Below are 20181 nucleotides of genomic sequence, written 5' to 3'. Positions count from 1 at the left end.
GTCAGCCTGAGTGGGCAGCCAAACGCGGATCTTGCATATCCGTCCGGGATGGAGGAGAAGGTGATGAAGGCAGCTGGCATGGAGTAAGAGATGTAGGGGAGCTCAGTGTGGCCCAGGGTCGAGGCTGCAAGCCTGAAACCCTCTCCAGCAGAAAAAAAAATGGGGTGCCCAGCTTTAGCTAGCTCCTAGCTCTTGGAAAGCCAGGCAGCACCGGCTGCAGGGGCTCCTCCGACCCGGGGAGGACATCCGCAAGAGCCAGGCCAACTGCCTCCCACCGGCGAGGCCTGCGGAGAGTTACCTCGTACGGAAAGGAGAGACAGAAGCTCTGGGGAGAGCCGGGACCCGTCACGCAAGGGCGCAGGACGCCGCTGGGCTCGGCCGGTAGAGGCCCCGGGCGGAGGGAGGGGGCGGGCCACCATCAGAGGGCGCCGTAGCGGTGGCGGGAGGTGTGTCCCGCCGAGCCGGACCTGATCAGGGTTCGCGTTCTTCCCGGGCCGGGCTAGGCCCCGCCTGTCGCGCCGCGGAAGTGTACGGGAGCCGCCGCCGCCGCCAGGTGGGTGTCCGCAGACCCGGCCCGGGCCGCAAGTCCCCGGCCCTAGCGTGTTAACGCCGGCTGGTGCCGAGCGCCGGGCCGGGCCGCGGGGCCTGGTCCGCGGCTGCAGGGGCCTCCCCGGCGCTGGCGGTGGAGGAGCGGCGGGCGCGGGCCTTGGGGCGGGACGAGGAGGCAGGGCCCGGCCGGCAGCGGGCCTGAGGAGGCCGCCCGGGAGGCCAGAGGCGGGGGGCCGGGGGCTGGCGGGACGACCCCTGGAGAGCCGGTACTGGCCGGTCGCCTGCGCTCTCCCGCCTGTCAAAGGGCTTTGACTCAGTCTGGCTGTAGAGGGCATCAGTTATTTAGAAAATATCAAAAAAGAATAAGGCTTTCCCATTACAGGAGATAATGGCAAGGCCTCTGAATACACGCTGTACCCAATACTGCTTACCCCCGGCCCTTGCAGGGAAATGGATCATTTAGCTGAAAAGGTTTCAAATGGAGATGTTTAAAACAGGCTTTTAAATTCTACTACAATTCTACGTTATGATAATACTCCATTGTATATATAAGTTCCTTAATCTTCAGAAATGGTCTCATGGCCATTACATCAGCCTATTGAATGTTTTTTAAATTGGCTCAAGTTTGGAGTATGGGCCTCAGACAAGAGTTTAGAAGAGATACTTCTGGAAGGATCACTAAACAAAATTTGTTGCACGTTACGATGAAACTATATTTTTAATCTTACCCGGCATGGAGTGCAACAGATTTGTGGCATTTACACCCGATTACTGTAGTTTTGAGGAGAAAACATATAGAAATGTAGTGATTGATATATAATGTCACCTCACAGAAACACATGGTATTACTGGTGACATTTTTGAATTTGGAGTTGAAACCTGATTCTTCCCTAAAGACCTTTAGAGTTAGGTGCGTTTGCAAAAAGAAGTTCCAGGATTTTCCTGTATTTTGTATGCTGCTTCTGAAAGGCTGGTGGGTTAAAAGCCATGTGGGAATCTCAACAGCTACATAATTTTGTGTTGTTGATCACGCATGCTCCTTGGTCTCTTGCTGTGGCATCATATTTTCTTGTTCAGCATTTCCCTCATAAGTAATCAAACTGACAACAGCAGACTGCCAGCAAGTTTGCCTTCTTTGATGATCATAGCTGGTGTTGAATGAGGGACAACAGAAGAATGTTTTAAACCACCACTGACTTGGGCCTTCAGCACATATTCTTACACCCACATCTGCTTGCTTTCCCCTTTCTCTTTCAGTTGATACTCCTTTATTGTGCTAGAATGAGGATTAAATGGAGGGTAGGTGTCAGTTTAGTAGAGAAAGTTTCTTTAAGACAAATAGCTAGGAAATGTCTGTGGCATTTTCAGTGTAACTTTTTCCATATTCTTGATGTGTTTCTGTCACTTTGCAGAAAGAGGTAGGATTCGTTCAGGTAATTCCCTTCTTCTGTCAAACCCAGGTTAGGGTTCCAGAACCAGGTACTACATGAATGTAAAGTGTATACAGACAATGCCTGCAAGTTCATAATAATTTTGTCCTCATGTATATGTACACAAATCCATGGAAAACTGGACATAATCCTGTCCAAATATGTTGATAATTATGCATATAAAACATTCAGAACCACAGAGCAAGAGTATATTGGTGACTTGAAGCTGAAATTACCTAAGACTATATAGCATCATTAAAAGGTACGTAGTTGGAGAAAAAATCAGCCATGCTTGTCTTTCCTTGATTGATGCTAGGATAAGGTTTATACAGCTAATTATCTTGTCTAAATAATGGCTAGTTTTAGTGTCACATTTTATTTTTCCAGCAGATGAGGATTTATTAGGTGATGGAAATTCTATTAACAGGAAATGAGTCCAATTTGGCTTTGCAAAATACAGCATGGGCCAAGTCTAGGCTTACAAGCATCATTTGTTAATCATTTCATAGTATTTTAGTGTAGGGAGGGTAAGTTCTGAAGTTTTGGAAGCATCCTTCTTTACATTTACATATTAATTTTATTCCTCAAACAAATCTTTATAATTACTTTGAGGTAGGCTAAAGAGAGCTCCAGAACAATCATGTTGAAAGATTTTGTGTGTGCCTTCAGTTTTTAGTTTCTTTGTAAAAAAAGACGGATATGATACAGACGTGAGCAGGACGTGAATGCTCTGGGACATCTGTGCGACACTTTTCCTTTCTTTTTGTCAGTGATGAAACCAGCATGGAAGTGACCCGTGAGGTTGGAGCTTTGCATTCCAGAAATGTTCTCAGCTTAGCTCAGGCCAGTCCTGGGAACCTGTTTGTTCACACGATGGTCATGTGCATGCACTAAACACCCATATGGCTCAGAGATGCTGTTCAGACAAATTGAGCTGCCGCAGTAGATTTGCCTGATGAGTGACTGGTTATTCGCTTTCATCAACTCCTGATCAATAGCAACTATACTTAACCCCTCACAATATTAGAACCCTTCAGTGTTTGTGTAAAACCACTGCTATTTGATTTTATCCACAACCTTTTCATTCAATCCAATAAAATAAGATTAGTAAATTCTGCTGATTTCAAAACAAATTTCTGTGGGGGCAGAGCCTTAGGTGCAATCCTGTGAAGCTGAAGTTGCGGCGTGCTTTATCCCAGGTTAAACACAGCAGCTCTGACTGCTCTCCCTCTTAATGATGCTGTCTTGCAACTGTGGGCTTCGGAAGCATAGGGAAGTCAAGCTGTATCATCTGTACTGTGGGGACATGATGCCATCTGACAGTATTTTACCCTCCCTCAAGGCTAGACATCTCAGACTGCTTTATGATGATGGAAGTGCAGAGCATGCCTGGGGCCTGGATGGAGACAGGCATCATTTCATAAACCGAGATTAGTCCTTCGAGTCTTTTTGTAACTGACATTACAGTATGGCCTTAGTATCATTCTACATAGCTGAATAAATTGACAGTCAGGACTCTGTTTTCCTTAGGTTATTTATAAAAGCATTCAGCTGGTCTTACACTAACTCTGGAAACGGCAGACTCTTGCTTCAGTAGTATTACTGGACAATGAAGATTTTCTCCTGAATTCCCAAAATAGTATTTTATATTTGCTTAATAAAATATATATTAATAATTTAATTACTTAAAATTGGTAAGGAAGTAAGACACTACTAGCTTCTTCTTTTTGTGAAATCCTGAAGCTTACGTACTGATACTGTCTTACTCATTCCCCTTCAGTTGATGTTTTGGTATTTGTTGTCCACTGGACTCAAATTTACCAGAGGGTGGAGGGATCAAAAAAGTGGGTGTAAAGGAGTGAACCAAAGCCATTTTATACACATAGATAGGATAAGATACACGAAAATCTAGGCTTTGTTCATTCTGCTGTTCACAGAACAATTTGGGGGCATCTTCCTTGTTTTGAACGCACAAAATTTGGCTTGTGAGGCTGGCAACAAAAGCATTCATTTAAAAACTTACCAGAATGCAAACTATTTGATTTGGTATTTTTATCTTGCATACAAGCAGACCGACATGCTGCAGTTTTTTATGCCAAAACCACATCCATTCTGGACACCTATTTACTGTGGACGTGAACATTTCTAAGCGTGACTGAGACTATTTACTGTCATCATGATTTGCATTTTTCCAAAAGGTTCCAAGCTTATTTTTGTATTTATTATGTAAAATCCCAGACAATTCGATTTCCTCCTGGCTAAGTAAAACAAATGCAGTCGGTGCCAAGGACTATGACCAATGGCAGTGTGTGCTGTGCCAGTCACCTGCAACTTTGCAGAGACAGCAAGCGTAGCGCTCCGCCCCTGCAGCTGAGTCTTACTGGTATGAAGCCTGACACATACAGATGAAGAACCCTTTCTGTCCCAAATGGAACAGTAAACCCAAAGCCCATTCATTGCAGAGTACTCTATTTTAGACTATTTTTACAAGGTCAAAGAAAAAAAAAAATCTGATTCTTTCCTAGCATCTGAAGTTTTATAATTCAGGCTATAATTTTCAAAGGAGAGTACCTTTTCTTTGTATTTGCTCTGTTGAAACTTCTTCTGGAAACTAGAGTCCTCTGGAAAAGGTGTCTTTGACAGTGCAGTAAGGCTGGTGGAGCAGCCACCACTGCTGGTGGAGCAGAGTCACATCACCATTTGATTTTTCTTGTGCTTCTTGCTTAGAAACATAGCAGTTAAGAAGCATTAAGTTTAGAGTCCACTGCAATGTTTTGTTCTTAGCGGTTACGCTGGCTAAACTGTCTCTGTTAAAACAAAACTATGTAATATTAGTACTGAGAGATTCAGTGAATGCAATAGGCTCTTTTCTTACTGAACATCCTGAAACACGCTTATCAGTTGCAGCGTAGTCCTGATCACGCTTAAGTTCTGTAAACTTGTGCCATTACATTGTGTGTTTGTGGTTAGCTGTAGTTAGTAGAACTACAGGTAAGTTGTGCCTGAACAGAAACTGAACAAAAGCAGTTTGGCTTTATGTAAAAGGGGCTTGATTTTCCCAGTGTGAATTCTGATGTCATGTGTCACATCTGCTGACAGTCTCCATGCAGACTCCCTTTTGCTTCTGTTTTTTGCCTTTCAGTCCTAAAATGCCTTGTAAAGGTCCTATTAAGACAGAAGTTTGGAGGAAGCACTGGTGTTATTAGTGATGTTACAAATAGGTGACTTCAGGACTACCATACGGCACCCTTCAACAACACTAAATTTACTTAAACTCTCCCAAAGAAATCACAAACCCATCAACATCTTTCATAAATCAATTTGCTGTTGCAGGAAGGACTCGGGACAATGTGCATACTTTTAATGTTACCAAGTTAAATTGTTTTGGCTGCAGCTTCTTATTCATTGCAGAAAGCATTATATTAATATTCTGATTAGGTACAGATTAGTTTTTTGATGGAATAATTTTGAGTAAGTAGAATATGTCAAGCACTGCAGAAAGATTACGGAGGTTCAAAGCACAGCACTTCACATTTTCTTAATATCATGTAATTCTTACTGGCATCTATGCAGTTGAAACAGCATAATGCATTTATGTCAGCATTTGTGTTAGGGAATTTAAATGGAGCATTTCAGCAAGAAAACGTAGGGTGTTTTTTTTAAATGAAACTACCCTTTTTGAGCTACCTGGTGTTTCTGGCCTGCTGCATAATAAACCATTTTTTTGATTAATGTGTTGATACTGTGAATATAAAAATCCTGGGAAAATGGTTTGATTCTCTGTATTTTAGAACTGCGATTGAAGTATCACATTTATCTTAACATTAAATTTCATGAGCTATAACTTGCCCCCCAAAATTTATTTTTGCCTTAACAGGACAATGGTGCTTTGTTTTCTGAGCAGAACACTGCAACTAGCAAGACATTCATCCAGTCCACTGGGGAGACAACTCTGTTCAGCCAGCGCAAATAAGCCAGTGTTGACTTTATTCACCAAGGTAAAAGCTGTTTACAGAGTAAAGCTAGGCAAGACTGCATATTTATCAGCTTTGATATACACGATCCCAGATGAAATGGCTTGGCCGTGCTTTTTGTCCCCTTCAAATATGTGTAATATTGAGCATTTTACTTTGAGGGTGCCTTTTACATCAGGCTTTACAGCACAGTCCTGCTCTCATTGTAGCAAGCAAGTATTTACAACCAACAAATGAAAATTTCAAAATAGTTGTGTCTCAGTGATGCTGTGGTCCATTTACTAGTTGAAAATTGTTCTCTAGCTGCCAGTATTTCATCCTGCAAATGGAGAACAAAGATGTACATAATCTGCCCAGGACAAGCATCAACAGTCAAAGTAGGCTTTTCAAAGCACTCATGCTTAATTTCAGCACTGCCTGTGAGACTGAAAATATATCCAAGTAGTGTTGGTAGCACACGAGAAAAAAGTAGATTGTGCTTTACCCTCTTTTTGCTCTATTGGCTGTGTCATGCTAACAGGAATAAAACACAGGCAGTTTTGTCTGTGGCATGAACAAACAGGATTCTTAAGCATATTTAGAAAACATGATGAGCAGGAACAGTCTGTTGTGAACTGTCAGCTTCCATGAATTGTTATTAAGAGCCCGTGTTATATGCAGAGGTCTTCTGTACTTTTAGACGGGATGGCACACAGCGGGCTATGCTGCGTGTATGTGGTTGATGTAGCCTTCAAGAGGGGAATAACTAGAAGTGCAAAGCACTGAGAATGTTGACATCAGTATGGCAGTATTTGTTGGAGACGGATGCTATTAAAATAATTCCCTGCTCCTGCACAATGTTTGTTCATTCCATCCTTATCCATAAAGGAGTGTTTAAACTGTGTAACATATGAATACGTTAAAAAATAAAAGGTCACCATCTGTTTATTAATCACACCAGTGCGTGCTATACTGTAAAGTTACCGCTCTCTCCCCCCCTGCCTGATCCAGCATCAGCTCTTTCAAAATCCAAATGTGATAAGATAGGGAATAATGAGCTTACCTTTGGGTTAATAATTGGAAAAAAGCTCTTTGTATGATTCTTCTGTCTTAAAATTTCTAACAGTAAGACACTGTATGAAATCAAATTTTCTAATAGCAGAGTTCAGGTAGTTCTCTGAAGTGGCCTCTTGTTGAATGTGGTTTTGACTTAAAAGGTTTTTTTATGTCTGATACCATTGGCAACTGCAAAGCAAAACGCAGACTCACTTCTTCAGGTACACACTGCTCTAATGATCATGATGCATGATCAGCAGAAGTTAGCTGTATAACTGTAGTGGAAGATATGGGAGTTTTCAAAAATGAGAGGTTTTCTTTGACCCCATCACAGATCAAAGCTGTTGGCCAGTTCTCCCTGCTGGAAGTTACGATCCTCCCAGCTCTGCAGGTTGGAGGATCACCCTTAATTCCTTTCAGGCAAAGTCAGACAAGTTATCGTAAATCACCTTCTTTTGCTATTTTAACTGACCCAAGTGACTCAATCTGAAACACATTAGAAATTACTCATGTGACTTCCTCATTCCCCTTCTATCAAGGGAGATTCTTCTGTCAAGAGTGGTAGCTGCAGTTGTTTTCAGCTGGTGATGGCAATGCTTTGAATATTCATTGCTGCTGACCGAAAGAAGGGGTCTGTGCATGACCTTCCAAACCATGCCCTTGAATCAGCCTTTAGAAGAGATGTTGAAAATTGTTAATTTGCACCATGAGAAAAATAATAGCAAATGAGAAATAATTAAATTTTGTGGCTGAGTAGTTTATTTTCATTTCATCCATGCTGCACTGATAAAGATTTAGAAAGCAGTGAGACAGGGTGGTACAGGAACCCATATTTACAGTAATGATCACTGCTGTCTACGTATGTTACTTTACGAATGATATGTGTGTTTTACTGTATGTTTTAAATTGGTCTGAATATTTTCCTTTAGAAACCATGCCCACTATGTGATGAAGCAAAAGAAGTCCTTGAGGCACATAAGAGAAGGGTAAGGTATTGCAATACTGTATACATTTTCTATATAGAAAGAACGGTTAATCAGGATTCTTTCTTTGTAAAAGAAAATTGCTTGGATTTATTTGCATCCGTTATTCTTTCATGGGTGACCTCTTCAAAACAATTTCAGCACTGATTTCCATAAAACTCATTATCCAAAAGCATTTTGCGACAATGCTACTCAAATAAGTACTGGCAAACTAAACCAATATACACCTTGTTGCAATAGTTTTTAAAACCACTGCTTTTGTAAATGCTACTGCCTTGTCTGATAGAAGAGTTTGCAACTTTTATGAGCCAGGTAATGGTATCATTTGGGAATAATGTTAGTAAGTGGGGCTTCAAATATTTGAACTATATGTGATTGCAGTGTTTGCCGTTCTTCAGCCAGGTTTTGATCTGTTTCTTGAAGGAAGAAACTTAACAGAAGCCTTAAGAGGTGTTGCACTCTGAAGCCTAACAGGCAGCTGTTGTGTTGCAGGCTGCATATTTGTTGTGGTTGGTCCTCACAGGATGGTGGCTCTACACAGAGGATCAAGAATATTGTCCTGGACTGGAGGGAGTCATTTGTGGACATGCAGCCAAGGATTATGGCCACATACATTTGGCACCCACAAAATGGGCAATTGTCTACAACATGGAAGAATAAATCCAAAAGCACCAAGAAAACAGGCTTGCATTTCTGAAAAAAATATTGATCAAAAGACAAGCAGGTATTGCTTTTCAGTGTCCGCTAGGTACTAACATATTTGTTTTCTGTCAGTTTGTTTTACAGGAGGTGGATATTACCCTTCCAGAGAACTCGGCATGGTATGATAAATACAAATACGACATACCTGTTTTTCATTTAAATGGGAAGTTCCTAATGAAGCATCAAGTAGACATTCAAAAGTTTGAGGATGAGCTTACAAAGCTGGAGTTGCAAAATGATGGAAACCAGTGAAGAAAATGCAGCCACTCTGGTATGGATCTGAAAGGACTGTGCATCATGAACTGTGGGAAAAAGCAGTATTTGTTATCTGGCCTTGTGTTTCTTAGAACATATGGTACCAGCATCCTAAAAAACTTGAGTGACTTCTGTTCTATTTTGTATTAATAATGCAGCCCAGCTGCACCAGCAACAACCTTTTCTGTACCATTCACTTGGTGCTGTCCTGGGCTGGCTTTTATTGACAGAATAAACGCTGCTCCATAACAGCAGATGAAATGAAATGTGTTTGTATTGGGCTTGCATGGCCAGGTTTTGGTAGCGGGCAAGGGGGGTAGGTGCTACAGGGGTGGCTTCTGTGAAGAGATGGTAGAAGCTTCCCCCATGTCTGACGGAGCCAATGCCAGCTGGCTCCAAGACAGACCCACTGCTGGCCAAAGCTCAGCCAGTCAGCAATGGTCATAGTGCCTCTGTGATAACATATTTAAGAAGGGGTGGAGGGGGGAAAACCTGGGCAAACAAAGAAAGCAGCGAGAATATGTGAGTGAAACAACTCTGCAGACACCAAGGTCAGTGAAGAAGGAGGGGGAGGAGGTGCTCCAGGTGCTGGAGCAGAGATTCCCCTGCAGCCCATGATGAAGACCATGGTGAGGCAGGCTGTCCCCCTGCACCCCATGGAGGTTACCGGTGGAGCAGATATCCATCTGCAGCTCATGGAGGACCCCACACCGGAGCAGGTGGCTACGCATGGAGGAGGCTGTGACCCTGTGGGAAGCCTACGCTAGAGCAGGTTTGCTGGCAGGACTTGTGACCCAGTGGGACCCACACTGGAGCAGTCTGTTCCTGAAGGACTGCACCCCATGGAAAGGACCCACGCTGGAGCTGCAGCCACGGGAAGAACTGGCGTTGGAGGAGTTTGTGGAGGACTGTCTCCCATAGGAAAGACCCCATGCTGAAGCCGGGGAAGAGTATGAGGAGTCCTCCTTGTGTGGAGGAAGAAGTTGCGGAGACAACATGTGATGAAATGAGTGCAACGCCCATTCCCCGTCCTCATGCACTGCTGGGGGGGAGGAGATAGAGAAAATGAGGAGTAAAGGTAAGCCTGCGAAGAAGGAAGGGGTAGGAGGAAGGTGTTTTTAAGGTTTGGTTTCATTTCTTACTATCCTACTCATTTGATTGGTAATAAATTCGGCAAATTTCCCCAGGTTGAGTCTGTTTTGCCCATGAGGGTAATTGGTGAGTGATCTCTCCCTGTCCTTATCTTGACCCACGCGCCTTTTGTTATATTTTCTCTCCCCTGCCCAGTTGAGGAAGGGAGTGATAGAGCAGCTTTGGTGGACACCTCATGTCCAGCCAGGGTCAACCCACCACAGTGTTCCAAGATTGTTAGTACGTGTAAGCTGCAAGTCTGTAAGAAACTTCCTTGAAAAAGTGTAGGGGTCTATCCTAAGTTCTCATTTGAAATGGAGAAGAGGGCATTTACTGCAAATAAAGGGGACACTTGCTTAAAGACAGCACACTCTCACTGAAGGAGAGTCATATCTAAAGAACAATGATCACAATTTGATACAGCTGTTACTAACACGCAAACACTGAATAGTTTATTTTTCTTCTAATGGGATGAACATGTGTTGTGCTTAAGTCTATTTTATCTACAACAGCAAGCTTTGAGCTCCTTAGTACTTGAGTTACTCCCAGACACAAGGAAAAATAAAAAGAGAGTGAATTATAATTGAGCCAAAAGAACCAAATAAGTAATGAAAACAGCATTTATTAACTCCAGATATGTCTCTCTGAATGCTACTAATTTCAGAGTGTAAAATGAAAGTAAGAAACCCTAAGAGTGTCATTAAAAAATTTTCTGGCCTAAGATACAGGACTTCTCCCCTAGTCTCCAGTTATGCTTTTAAAAAAAATCCATGCTAATGTGTGATCTTTTCCCCTGCTTAGGGATGCTTATGGCATAATTCTCCATCATTACAAATCCAGTGAGCAGAGAAAACGTGTTTCTCTGATATTATGGGAACAGTGCTTGGTCCTATGGATTAGAGTTCTTCTGTAATTGAGCCCAGTCATTATGCTTTCTGATGGAAAGGAATCACATTTCAGTTCTGTCTGCAACACAACTGCAAATCCATTTATCATGTGGCAAGAATTCCATTTTATCAAGGGTTACTGCAATCCTGTTAGCGCATCGTCAACGTAGGGATGCGAGGTAGACAGACAGAATGCCTAAGTTAAATATAGTTTCAGGAGGAGGAGAAAGATTGATTTCCTGGAAAAGTCAGCTGTTTTAAGTTGAATCGTTTGCTGTAAGTACTGGAGAAAGTTGTTGGTATTTTTTATATACTTAATAGATCCTTTAACGCAGAAACTAATCTGTACCTGCTGCATTTCTGTTCTTTCTACTATAGTGGTGCTCAGTCTTCTCTCAGGAGTAGGGACACTGACAAACGTGTCTTCACAGCGGGGAGAATACAGACACAATACCCAGTTAGAAGAGCAAACTGAAATTCATTAGGATTCATTATGGACTTTAGCTTTTGGAGTATGGTTCAGTAAGAAGCCAGCTGACCTGCTGTGGTGAAAGTGGGTGGTTCCTATATGGCTCCATCTTACAGTGTCTTCAGCATTTGACAGATCATTTGCAACTCAATTCTGATGTGTTCTGCAAGCTGAAAAAATTCTGGGCAGTGGGGGATGAGAAATTAAAACTTCCTTCCAGTTCAGCAACTTGAGTCCACTCAGGAAGGGGTCTGAAAGTATCCAAGAGTTCCCAGGAAGGAGAGCTGCGCGCTTTTTATAGCAGAGAGATTTAGGTAAGTTCAGCCACATCATCTGACTATACCCTACAATTGACAGGACTTCAGAAACTTCCATTTCATAGCACTTCACCCTCCTCAAGAGGTCCACAGAGAGAGAGTGACAATGGACACGATGGATTTACTACTAGTTTTGCAAGAACTAAAGAGAAGCTTAGAAGTTTAAGCATCTCCTTAAAACTGCTTAAGGCTTTTAATTAGCAATTCTGTAGCTGTTCGATCCAAAACTTAAATTACAGACAACTGTTACTTCTAAAGGAAAATACTCATCCTGACTTTAAGTAAGAAGTTTATTCTTTTTGTAGCCTTACTTTACTTTTAGGGCCTGCTGCTTTACCTTGATGTGGTCATTTACATTGTAGAGGAAGAGTAAGTTGAGGAGATTGTTAAAAAAAACAAGCTGAAACTCCTCAGGAGTAAGTGAATGGAACTGAGTAACGCAACAAAGCGTTATGTGTGATGCCTTCCCCAACATGAGAGAAAAAAACAAAAGGGCAAAACTTGAAATAGCAAGATGCTTCTTGAATTTTATGTTGCAGCACAGCTTTGCCCTATCGACAGTGCTTTTCATCACCATTGACAGAAGAACAGGACCCTTGAGACAAAAACTTCTAATTTCTGCAGTTCATAATGCTATAGTCAAACTTCTAAGTGTACCACGAGTTACTGTTAAATAATAGGTCTGAACTACCTCTGTATCAGCAAGCGTCATTTGCTTTCCTTCTAAAATCTGAGATGGTTTCAGAGGGCCCAGGTTTTTCCTTACTGAGGGTTTGTAATAAGAAAGCTGGCATACAGCACTTTTCAACCATAGTTCAAGTGCTTTTCTAAAATATAGCATTGTTATCTCAAAGATATGGAGGACAGAGGTCATGTGGACTTGCCCCATTTCCCAATATACATCACTGACAGAGGCTGGAATAGCCATCAGAGAGCAGTTTGCCTTTGTTTTATTTTTAATAAGGTCTGCTTGGGGAAGGAAAAAAAAAAAAAGGAAGCTAAAAGCAAACTTCTTAATCATATAGGAGATGATGAATCCCTTGTTCCTTATTCATTCAGACTGTGGAGGTTTTCTTCTGTAGCCAGTGCCAGATATTTTTTCCCCCTTTATTTTTTAAAGCAAATGATAACAGGATTTTTATAATAGCTTTTGTCTCTGGCATATCCTTTATTAGTGAGATGGAGGTTTTCCATTCGTTCTGGCTGTGGGTGCTAGTATATAATACACAAAGAAGGGGTGGCCGCTTCTTCCAACTCTTCCAGTGTACAATCAAACACAGCCCTGCATTGTGCATGCCTCAATCCTATTTTCCTGGTCAACACAAGTAGCAGATTCAGGTGTGTGAGAAAGGTCATTGTAGACACACGTGCAAGCAACAGGCCTGGACTCCCAGGTGAATGTTCTATGGTGTGGAAAGATCACTGCCAGCCACTCCTCTACAAACACCACACTGTCCTTCCAAAACCAAAATGGGATACACCGCCAAAACCTTCCAACGGTATTTGAGAAGATGTTACTGTTCTACAGTTTTAAGGGAGTGGAAGTCCTGGTGTCATCAGTTTGGATGCAAAAATAGGAGGTGGAAACAAGTCAATATGGAGTGTTGGTGGCACACCTCAAAGAAGGAGCTGTGCTCTAATCGTTTACAGATAAAGCACCACAGGACAAGGTGATGAGCAGGAGGCTGACAGTTGGTTTTGCATGGTAGGTGCTACTGCAGGTTTCTTATTGCAAAATTAGGTTGCATCAAGGTTGATGAAGATGTTATTCCTTTCTCTTAGGAATACAAAATACTGAAGTAAAAACTCTGGGAGACCACCTTCTCTTCCAAAGCCAGCAGCTCTCCTCAGTGGAATAAGGCAGCATTCAATGACTATCTTCACATGTGAACACTAAAAGCTCACATCTTCTAAGACAGAGAGGTGTTTCAGCATTCCACTTCCCTGCCATTATCAGTCCTAAAAATAGCTGTGTGAATTTATGATCCCATATACAAAATAATTAATTAACCTCAATGAGACCAGAATTTTACCTCAAATAGTTAACTACTTTCCATTTCCTTTGACGTATGGGGAGACTGAATAAGTGCTTGTGTGACTAGCAGGTCTGCCACCTTCATTTTCCAAAACCAAGAAAGGATGTATCATACGTAAATTTGTGGGGTTTTTCTTCTTTTTGAATATAATAAATGCAGCAGGCTCCCAACACATGCATCTATCTAATCGAATGTGTTAAAGTATAACCTTAAAATGAGATGGCACATGCCCCTGCTGAATATATCTTTATGGAGGCATATGCAACTTTGTGAAAACTGGCAATTTACTCTTTTGACAGTGAACATCGGCAGGAGTGCAAGGCTCCATAATGTACCTTCTCTGTAATGTAAAAAGAGCTTGAATACTAGATGAATTTATTTCCTATTTCTGGCAAATTAAAAAGCACATACACAATGTCCTATCTTCTTCCAGTAACTATAAATAACAAAAAGCCAGCAGGCTTTCTTGCTTATAAGGTCTACTTCTCCAACTCTTTATTTGTGTCTTTAAATTACACACAGTACCTAGAAGGGAATGTCTCATTTCTTTGAGCATAGCACTCCTAGCACAGTGTCTTCCCATCCAAACTGGCCTGTGATACATCATCTCAGACTCCCTCCTAGCTCCTTAAACACAGCTCTTTCCATAAAACATGGTTCTCATTTACGTTGTATTTTTTGTCCCTCTTATTAGCATCTAACTCCCCAAAATAACAAAAATTCTGCATATAGGCTTAGCCACTTCTGAAAGTATTAAACTCTGTTTCAGTCTTGTGCATGCATTCATCGTTAATCACACAGCCATCTGGATTAACTAGGAGTGCAGCAACACGTGGAAGTAAACAAAGCCACATGTGCAAGTTTTTGCAAGATCATAGCTTTTTTTTTTTTTCTGCTCAGTGACAGCATCACTTTCCAGTCAGCTTTGCTCTATACTGTACCAATATCATGTCTGTTTTCCATCATGTTCTGCTGGCAAGAAGGCTCTGTCCCATTCTTGTGAAGTTGCTGTTCCTTGGATACCCAAACCTGATTTCTTGCAGGGCAGGACTGGAGCTGTGAGATACAGCTGAACAGGAAAGTTTCAGCAATTAGGGAATTCCAACTCACTTGTGCTGCTTTGGCAAAAGGCATAGTAGGAACAACAAAAGCACCCTCTGTCCTCTACCCTCACCTCTTGTAGCATTTCAGATCAAATTATAGTTCTTGGTCTTTATCTTCAGGTGATAGACAACAGATGCCCAGTTTATCCAAAGGGTAAAATGAGTTCCTCTGGAAGACAAATACTCTCGGGTATCTGTCTTGTCTGTGAAATGAACTGCAGCAGCTGAAGGCACTCCGCATTTTTCCTTCATGTTGCCTTCTGGAGTGTATGCAGTTGATCAAAACTGTATGCACAGAATATAAAGTAAATCTCCCCCAATCGTACACATGCACAAATCTTACTGCAATGAGACAACTACACCCACTTCTATTGGGGAGAAGATGAAAGAACATGTGACATTCATTACTGGAATGCACCTAGATACCGTGGTGATCAGGGCACATAAAACTGTCAGCTTTAATTCAGGGCCTTACTATAGGCCATATATTTTTAGCCTGCCTCCTAAAGAAATGAGACTTGGATCAAGTAATCATGTATCAGTCCAATTCTTTTACTTCCCTTCTCCCCTTCCTCTCTCACTCCTTCCTAGAAACGTTTAACACAGGGACCAGTTCAACAAAGCTGGGGTGGTTTTTTTCAGCTGTTACATTCCTACAAGTTTCCTGAAGATCTGCTCCAAAGAAGGTGACAGAAATCTCTCCATCCATGTCCCCCACTAGGGAAAAAGCATGCTGAATGAAGCCACCATGCATTTTGGCCAGCTGGGTGCTCCCAAGCAAACAGCAGAAGGGCAGCTCTGTACTGGCTGTGACATTTAACATCTCTCATCCAGAAGGCAAATCACAGCAAACATGCCAAGGAGTCACATTGCTGCAGTGGAAGGAAGTTTATGGGATAAAGAACACGAATCCACTGGTAACCAGGCTCATTAATTTTGTTTCTCACAAAAGAGACTGTTTAGATGGAAACAAGCTCTTGGAATGCATCACTGCAAAATTCAGATGCTTAGAGACAAAAAAAGTGGTCAGAAGCCACACTTGTACACAGATTTGATGTGTCTACAGGTCTAGATGCATGTTGAAGCTTCAACTCTAAGAGGCGAGGCATCCATTGCAACATGGTCTCCGTGGTGGTAAGGGTTGTCGCAGAAGATCTGTTTGCAAGGCTGAGTTCCAAGAGACTTCATTAATGTTCCCACCCCAGTGAACACATACATTTCTGCATAATTTAACTCACCTGCTTTCTAACAAGGTTTACTGAAGGACTCCAACAACCAGTGTTGGGCCCCCTCCTTTATTTTAATACAGTGGTAGCACCTGTATGCAGCTCCTGTTTCCACCTGGAAGAGCACCTGTGTCACTGGGGGTGAACACACAGACAGGACCAAAGAGAGGTTTCCATTGACAGGAAAGCAGAACAAAGGCAAAACCCCATACAATTAGGCTTCTAGCAAAATTTAAGTATACCGTGGTGGTTTAATGTGCAGTTGTACCGAGAGAACACAACAGTTTTACAAAAATATAGCAATATAGATACTATCTCAGCCCTGCAATGTTCATTTATTTTTGAACAAAGAAAGCAAGGTTGCTTAAGGGAGGCCATGAAATGAAGAACTATAATTAAGCAAACAAAAATATTAGCCTTGAGGTTTCCCTTAGGTTATTCATTGCTATCTTAGGAACTTGGAGCTGTCATTTTAGATGGAGCTTTAACTGAGCTTCAGCAACTTCGGTGTTTTCATTGACATCGGCAGGAGCTTCGAGGCGCAGGGGTGCAGCAGGCTTCAGAGAAGCTTTTTCTTGCAGAGTACAGGAAATCTGGTATTTTGAGCTTTTAACGTCTTTTTGACTAAAAACTGATGAATTGTGTTTTCCATGGCGTGTGTTTGTTTGTCTGTCTGGATACAGACGCGGGTGTCGCACTGCCGTTCCCGTGAACACCGACCCTTCCCGACGGCTTCGGCTACCGGGCGGCCCGCGCTTCACGCCGCCGCAGGTGCCTCCCGGGCGGCGGGGGAAGCCACGGCGAAGAGCACACCCGCGGGGAGCCCTTGGCCACCGGCAGACAAAGAGCCGCTGGCCCCCGCCGGTGCCGCCGGGCCGGGCCGGGCCCTGCGGGCGGGGGCGGGACCGGGACCGCCTCCCCCGCCGCCGCTCCGCGGGTCCATGAGTTGTGAGAGGCGGCGGCACCGCGCTGCAGCCGCCCGCCCGCCTCCGGGCTGCGCGGCGGAGAGCGAGCGGGCGGGCGGGCGGCGGGAGCCGGGTCGCCCCGGCTACCTGGGAGGCACGTCCCGTGTTTGCAGGTGGCCGCAGCGGGTAACGGCGGGAGGAGGAAGCGTCTGCCGGCGGATCTGCCGCCTCTCCCCGCGGGGCGGCGGCCATCCGCCTCCCCACGCTAGTCACTGGTCTCCCGAGGGGCCGCCGGAGCCGGGCTGCCGCCCTCAACTTGGCCAGCGCTCGCCTCCGCGCCCGGCCCCGCCACCGCCTTGCAGCCCGTCCGCGCAGATACAGGGCGGCAGGGACAGCAGCGGCACCAGCAACGGGCGCGTCCCAACCCCGCCAGGAGGAAAGAGGAGGAGGAGGAGGAGGAGGAAGAGGTCTGTGAGCGTCTGCCCGCCCGTGGATTGATGGCAGCGAAGTCCCGTGTCGCCAGCCGAGCCGAAGGCACGGTGCGTGGGTCGCTCGGGGGCTGGCGGCTCCTGGTCGTGGCGGTTTTGTTGCTTGTTTGGCTGCTTTGTTTGTGTTTCGGAAGGACGGTTGAGGGCCCGGGTAGATGAAGTAAGTGTAATTGGACACACGCAAATAAAAATGCCTGGCTCTGAGAGGAGTGCGTTATCTGTACGGAGATGAATTACTACTACTTTCTTTTTTTGTTTGTTTTGGTGGGGGTTGTTGTTTGTTTGTTGGGTTTTTTTTCTTTTTGTATTATAGCTGACGCTTAATGTTAACCCTATCGTACAAAAAAAATAAAAATCAAACCCCAGTACCAAGAGCAAAAATGACCGGGTTAAAGTGATCTAGCTGAAGACTCTTTCAGTCAGGACTACCTTCATGATATTTCGGAGGGAGACGGGGGGCGAAGACAAGAAACACAGTTTCTTTCTCTTACAGGGGTTCTGACAAACCCTAGACATTTCTGAGGTTCAGCCAGGGGAGTTTCATATCCTTTTGCCTTTTTTTTTTTTTTTTTTTTCTTTTAGTAGCTAGGGATCATATGGCTCTTTGCAGATATCAGGGATTAGGAAGCTGCTCAGTAATAATGCCCGCATATGTCAGAGGAGTTTGACTTTCAGCGTCAACAAATTTAAAACTTAATTTTAACCCTGTGTTGCACTCATCTTTGGACGTGGGCTATTGATCGCGCGTACAGGAGGTATGCCGAGTAATGTCTCAACTGTGACTATACAGAGTAATCCACCCATTTCGAAGTTGTGAAACCAGTGGAAGCAGAGGACATTTATCTATTAGAAATGACTGGTTTTGGCAAGGATGTTTACAGCCCATCCAATGCCCATTGAAATAAACAGAAAAACTCTCACTGATGATGACTCATGTCTGTGGGCTTCAGACCAGGCTTCCAGTGTTGGAAACCAGCTGGTGCTGATCCTGAGCAGGGCACTCACTCCTACTCCTCTAGGCAACCCCACTACGGTCCCCGATCCTGTAGGTGACACTCCTACGGTCCCCACCGCTTGTAGTGGGAGGGGGTAAGGCGGAGAGAGGTAGCAGACAACAACTAGTGGGATTATGGCTTCCTTTATCTAAGTGTATTTGACAATTAAAAATAGTCTGGGATGTGCGTTCTTTAGGGTTTTAAATGTCACTGACCTTTAATTAATTGCTAATGGCTTAGTCTGTTGCTGTCTGTTAGGCTGATGAAGCAGGCGACTTGCAACTTGTCTTTCCGTGTTAATGACTACTGTGACAGTATCTCGGGGTGTACGATGTCTGTTTTGAAACTTCCAGATGAAGTGCCGCAGTTACAGGTTTACTCGGGTAATAGACTCATTGGGGAACACACAGATTAGCTGGTTGCCAGATTTCCCAGACAGAAAGGCCCTTGTCTATCGTTTGTTCTGATCTCTTGCTTATTATCGGCCACAGGATTTCACAAGTAAATTCTTTATTAAGCCCATAACTTCTGTGTGGTCTTCACTTGCCGTTAAAGACAGGCTCCGTCCACAGCAGGAGTTCAAGCATGTTTCAAACTGTGTAGTGGCTCACAGGCTTGAGCTCTGAATGGGTGAGTAATATCTGCTACTTCAAATGTCTGTAATTAGGATGAGAGCTATTTTGGTCTATCAAAATACGATTTTGCATATAATGCTTATTAGAACACATCAGGATAATTATAGTTCTTGTGGCATATGTACTGGCAGAGACTTCTCCTTGCATGAGAATGAAATGCTGTCGGGGGCTCCTCAACGTGACTTTGCACTTGCCGTTGGAAAGTTCTTTATTCTCTCTGAGCTGTGGTGCAAAAATGATACCCTGGTTTCTGCTGGTTTCTTCTGCATTCCTGAATTTATCTGTCGTGCACATCAGATTCTGGTTGGGCTTTCTGCCTTGTCTTGTTATGGCTTTCTGCAGAAAGAGGAGAAAATGCTTTGGGTCATATCTGGACTTCTCAGCCCTGCATAGGGTTGGGAAGGTGGGCTGCCTCTGCTGTCCTGTGGGCATGCGTGTGGCCATTGTGGCTTCCTGTTAGATGTAGCTTGTAAGCTGCTTCCCACTGCCCATCCCCTTGGATGAACCTTGCTGTAGAGCATGGACCAAATCAGCCAGGGTGATGTAACACCACCTCTGTGTGAGCAGACAGTTAAGGCTTTTGGAGCGTGTCGAAGTGGCATAGGGCAGTGGGTCTTATGGTACCCAAGAGAGTTCCTCCAAAGATAGCACAGCTAATTAATGCAGGTATGGTAGCACATTCTGTGTTGTAGCTGCAAATTTTCTTCTAAAATTCCTCCTTCCACCGCTGGTTAGCTGCAGATACTGTGGATACCGATTCAGGACCCTGCCCGAGACTAGTCTGTCTGTTGCCTGCAGTGGCTGGACAGTAGAGAGGATATTTTGCATCCTCCTTTGACACTGCTGGGGTTGGCTTAGCTTCAAATGTTTTTTAGGCGGTTGAAGACTAAAGAGGTAACAACAGCTATATAGCACGGGCCTCTGGCAGAGTTCTGCCAAAGAAATACCACAGCCTGATGTCATGCTGTTGCGGGGGCCAGCCCTGACTCCGTGAGAGGCAGGAGGCGAAAACATGGAAAATGAGGGGGAAATCGGGGAGACAATTTTCTAGCTTGCTCAGT

At 43.8% G+C, this 20181-nt stretch overlaps 2 protein-coding genes across 2 annotated transcripts in view; both read left to right on the top strand.

The window, feature by feature from the left end:
- Nucleotides 1-404: 404 nt before the first annotated feature.
- CZH5orf63 (chromosome Z C5orf63 homolog) lies at nucleotides 405-9197 on the top strand. Its single transcript, XM_063320161.1, has 4 exons — nucleotides 405-553; nucleotides 5857-5977; nucleotides 7918-7974; nucleotides 8746-9197. The coding sequence occupies exons 2-4, from the start codon at nucleotides 5861-5863 to the stop codon at nucleotides 8923-8925; spliced, it is 354 nt and encodes a 117-aa protein (XP_063176231.1). The 5' UTR covers nucleotides 405-553; nucleotides 5857-5860; the 3' UTR covers nucleotides 8926-9197.
- Nucleotides 9198-17421: 8224 nt separating this feature from the next.
- The window catches only part of MARCHF3 (membrane associated ring-CH-type finger 3), an 81528-nt gene continuing 78768 nt past the window's right edge, over nucleotides 17422-20181 (top strand). Inside the window, exon 1 of the mRNA XM_063320911.1 lies at nucleotides 17422-17541. The gene's annotated coding sequence lies outside the window, so the exon portion shown is untranslated. The remainder of the gene's footprint in view (nucleotides 17542-20181) is intronic.

This window comes from Chroicocephalus ridibundus, chromosome Z, assembly GCF_963924245.1.
Source record: "Chroicocephalus ridibundus chromosome Z, bChrRid1.1, whole genome shotgun sequence".
Lineage (NCBI taxonomy): Eukaryota > Metazoa > Chordata > Aves > Charadriiformes > Laridae > Chroicocephalus > Chroicocephalus ridibundus.
Note: the sequence above shows the minus strand (reverse complement) of the source record. Positions and strands in the feature narration are given on the sequence as shown.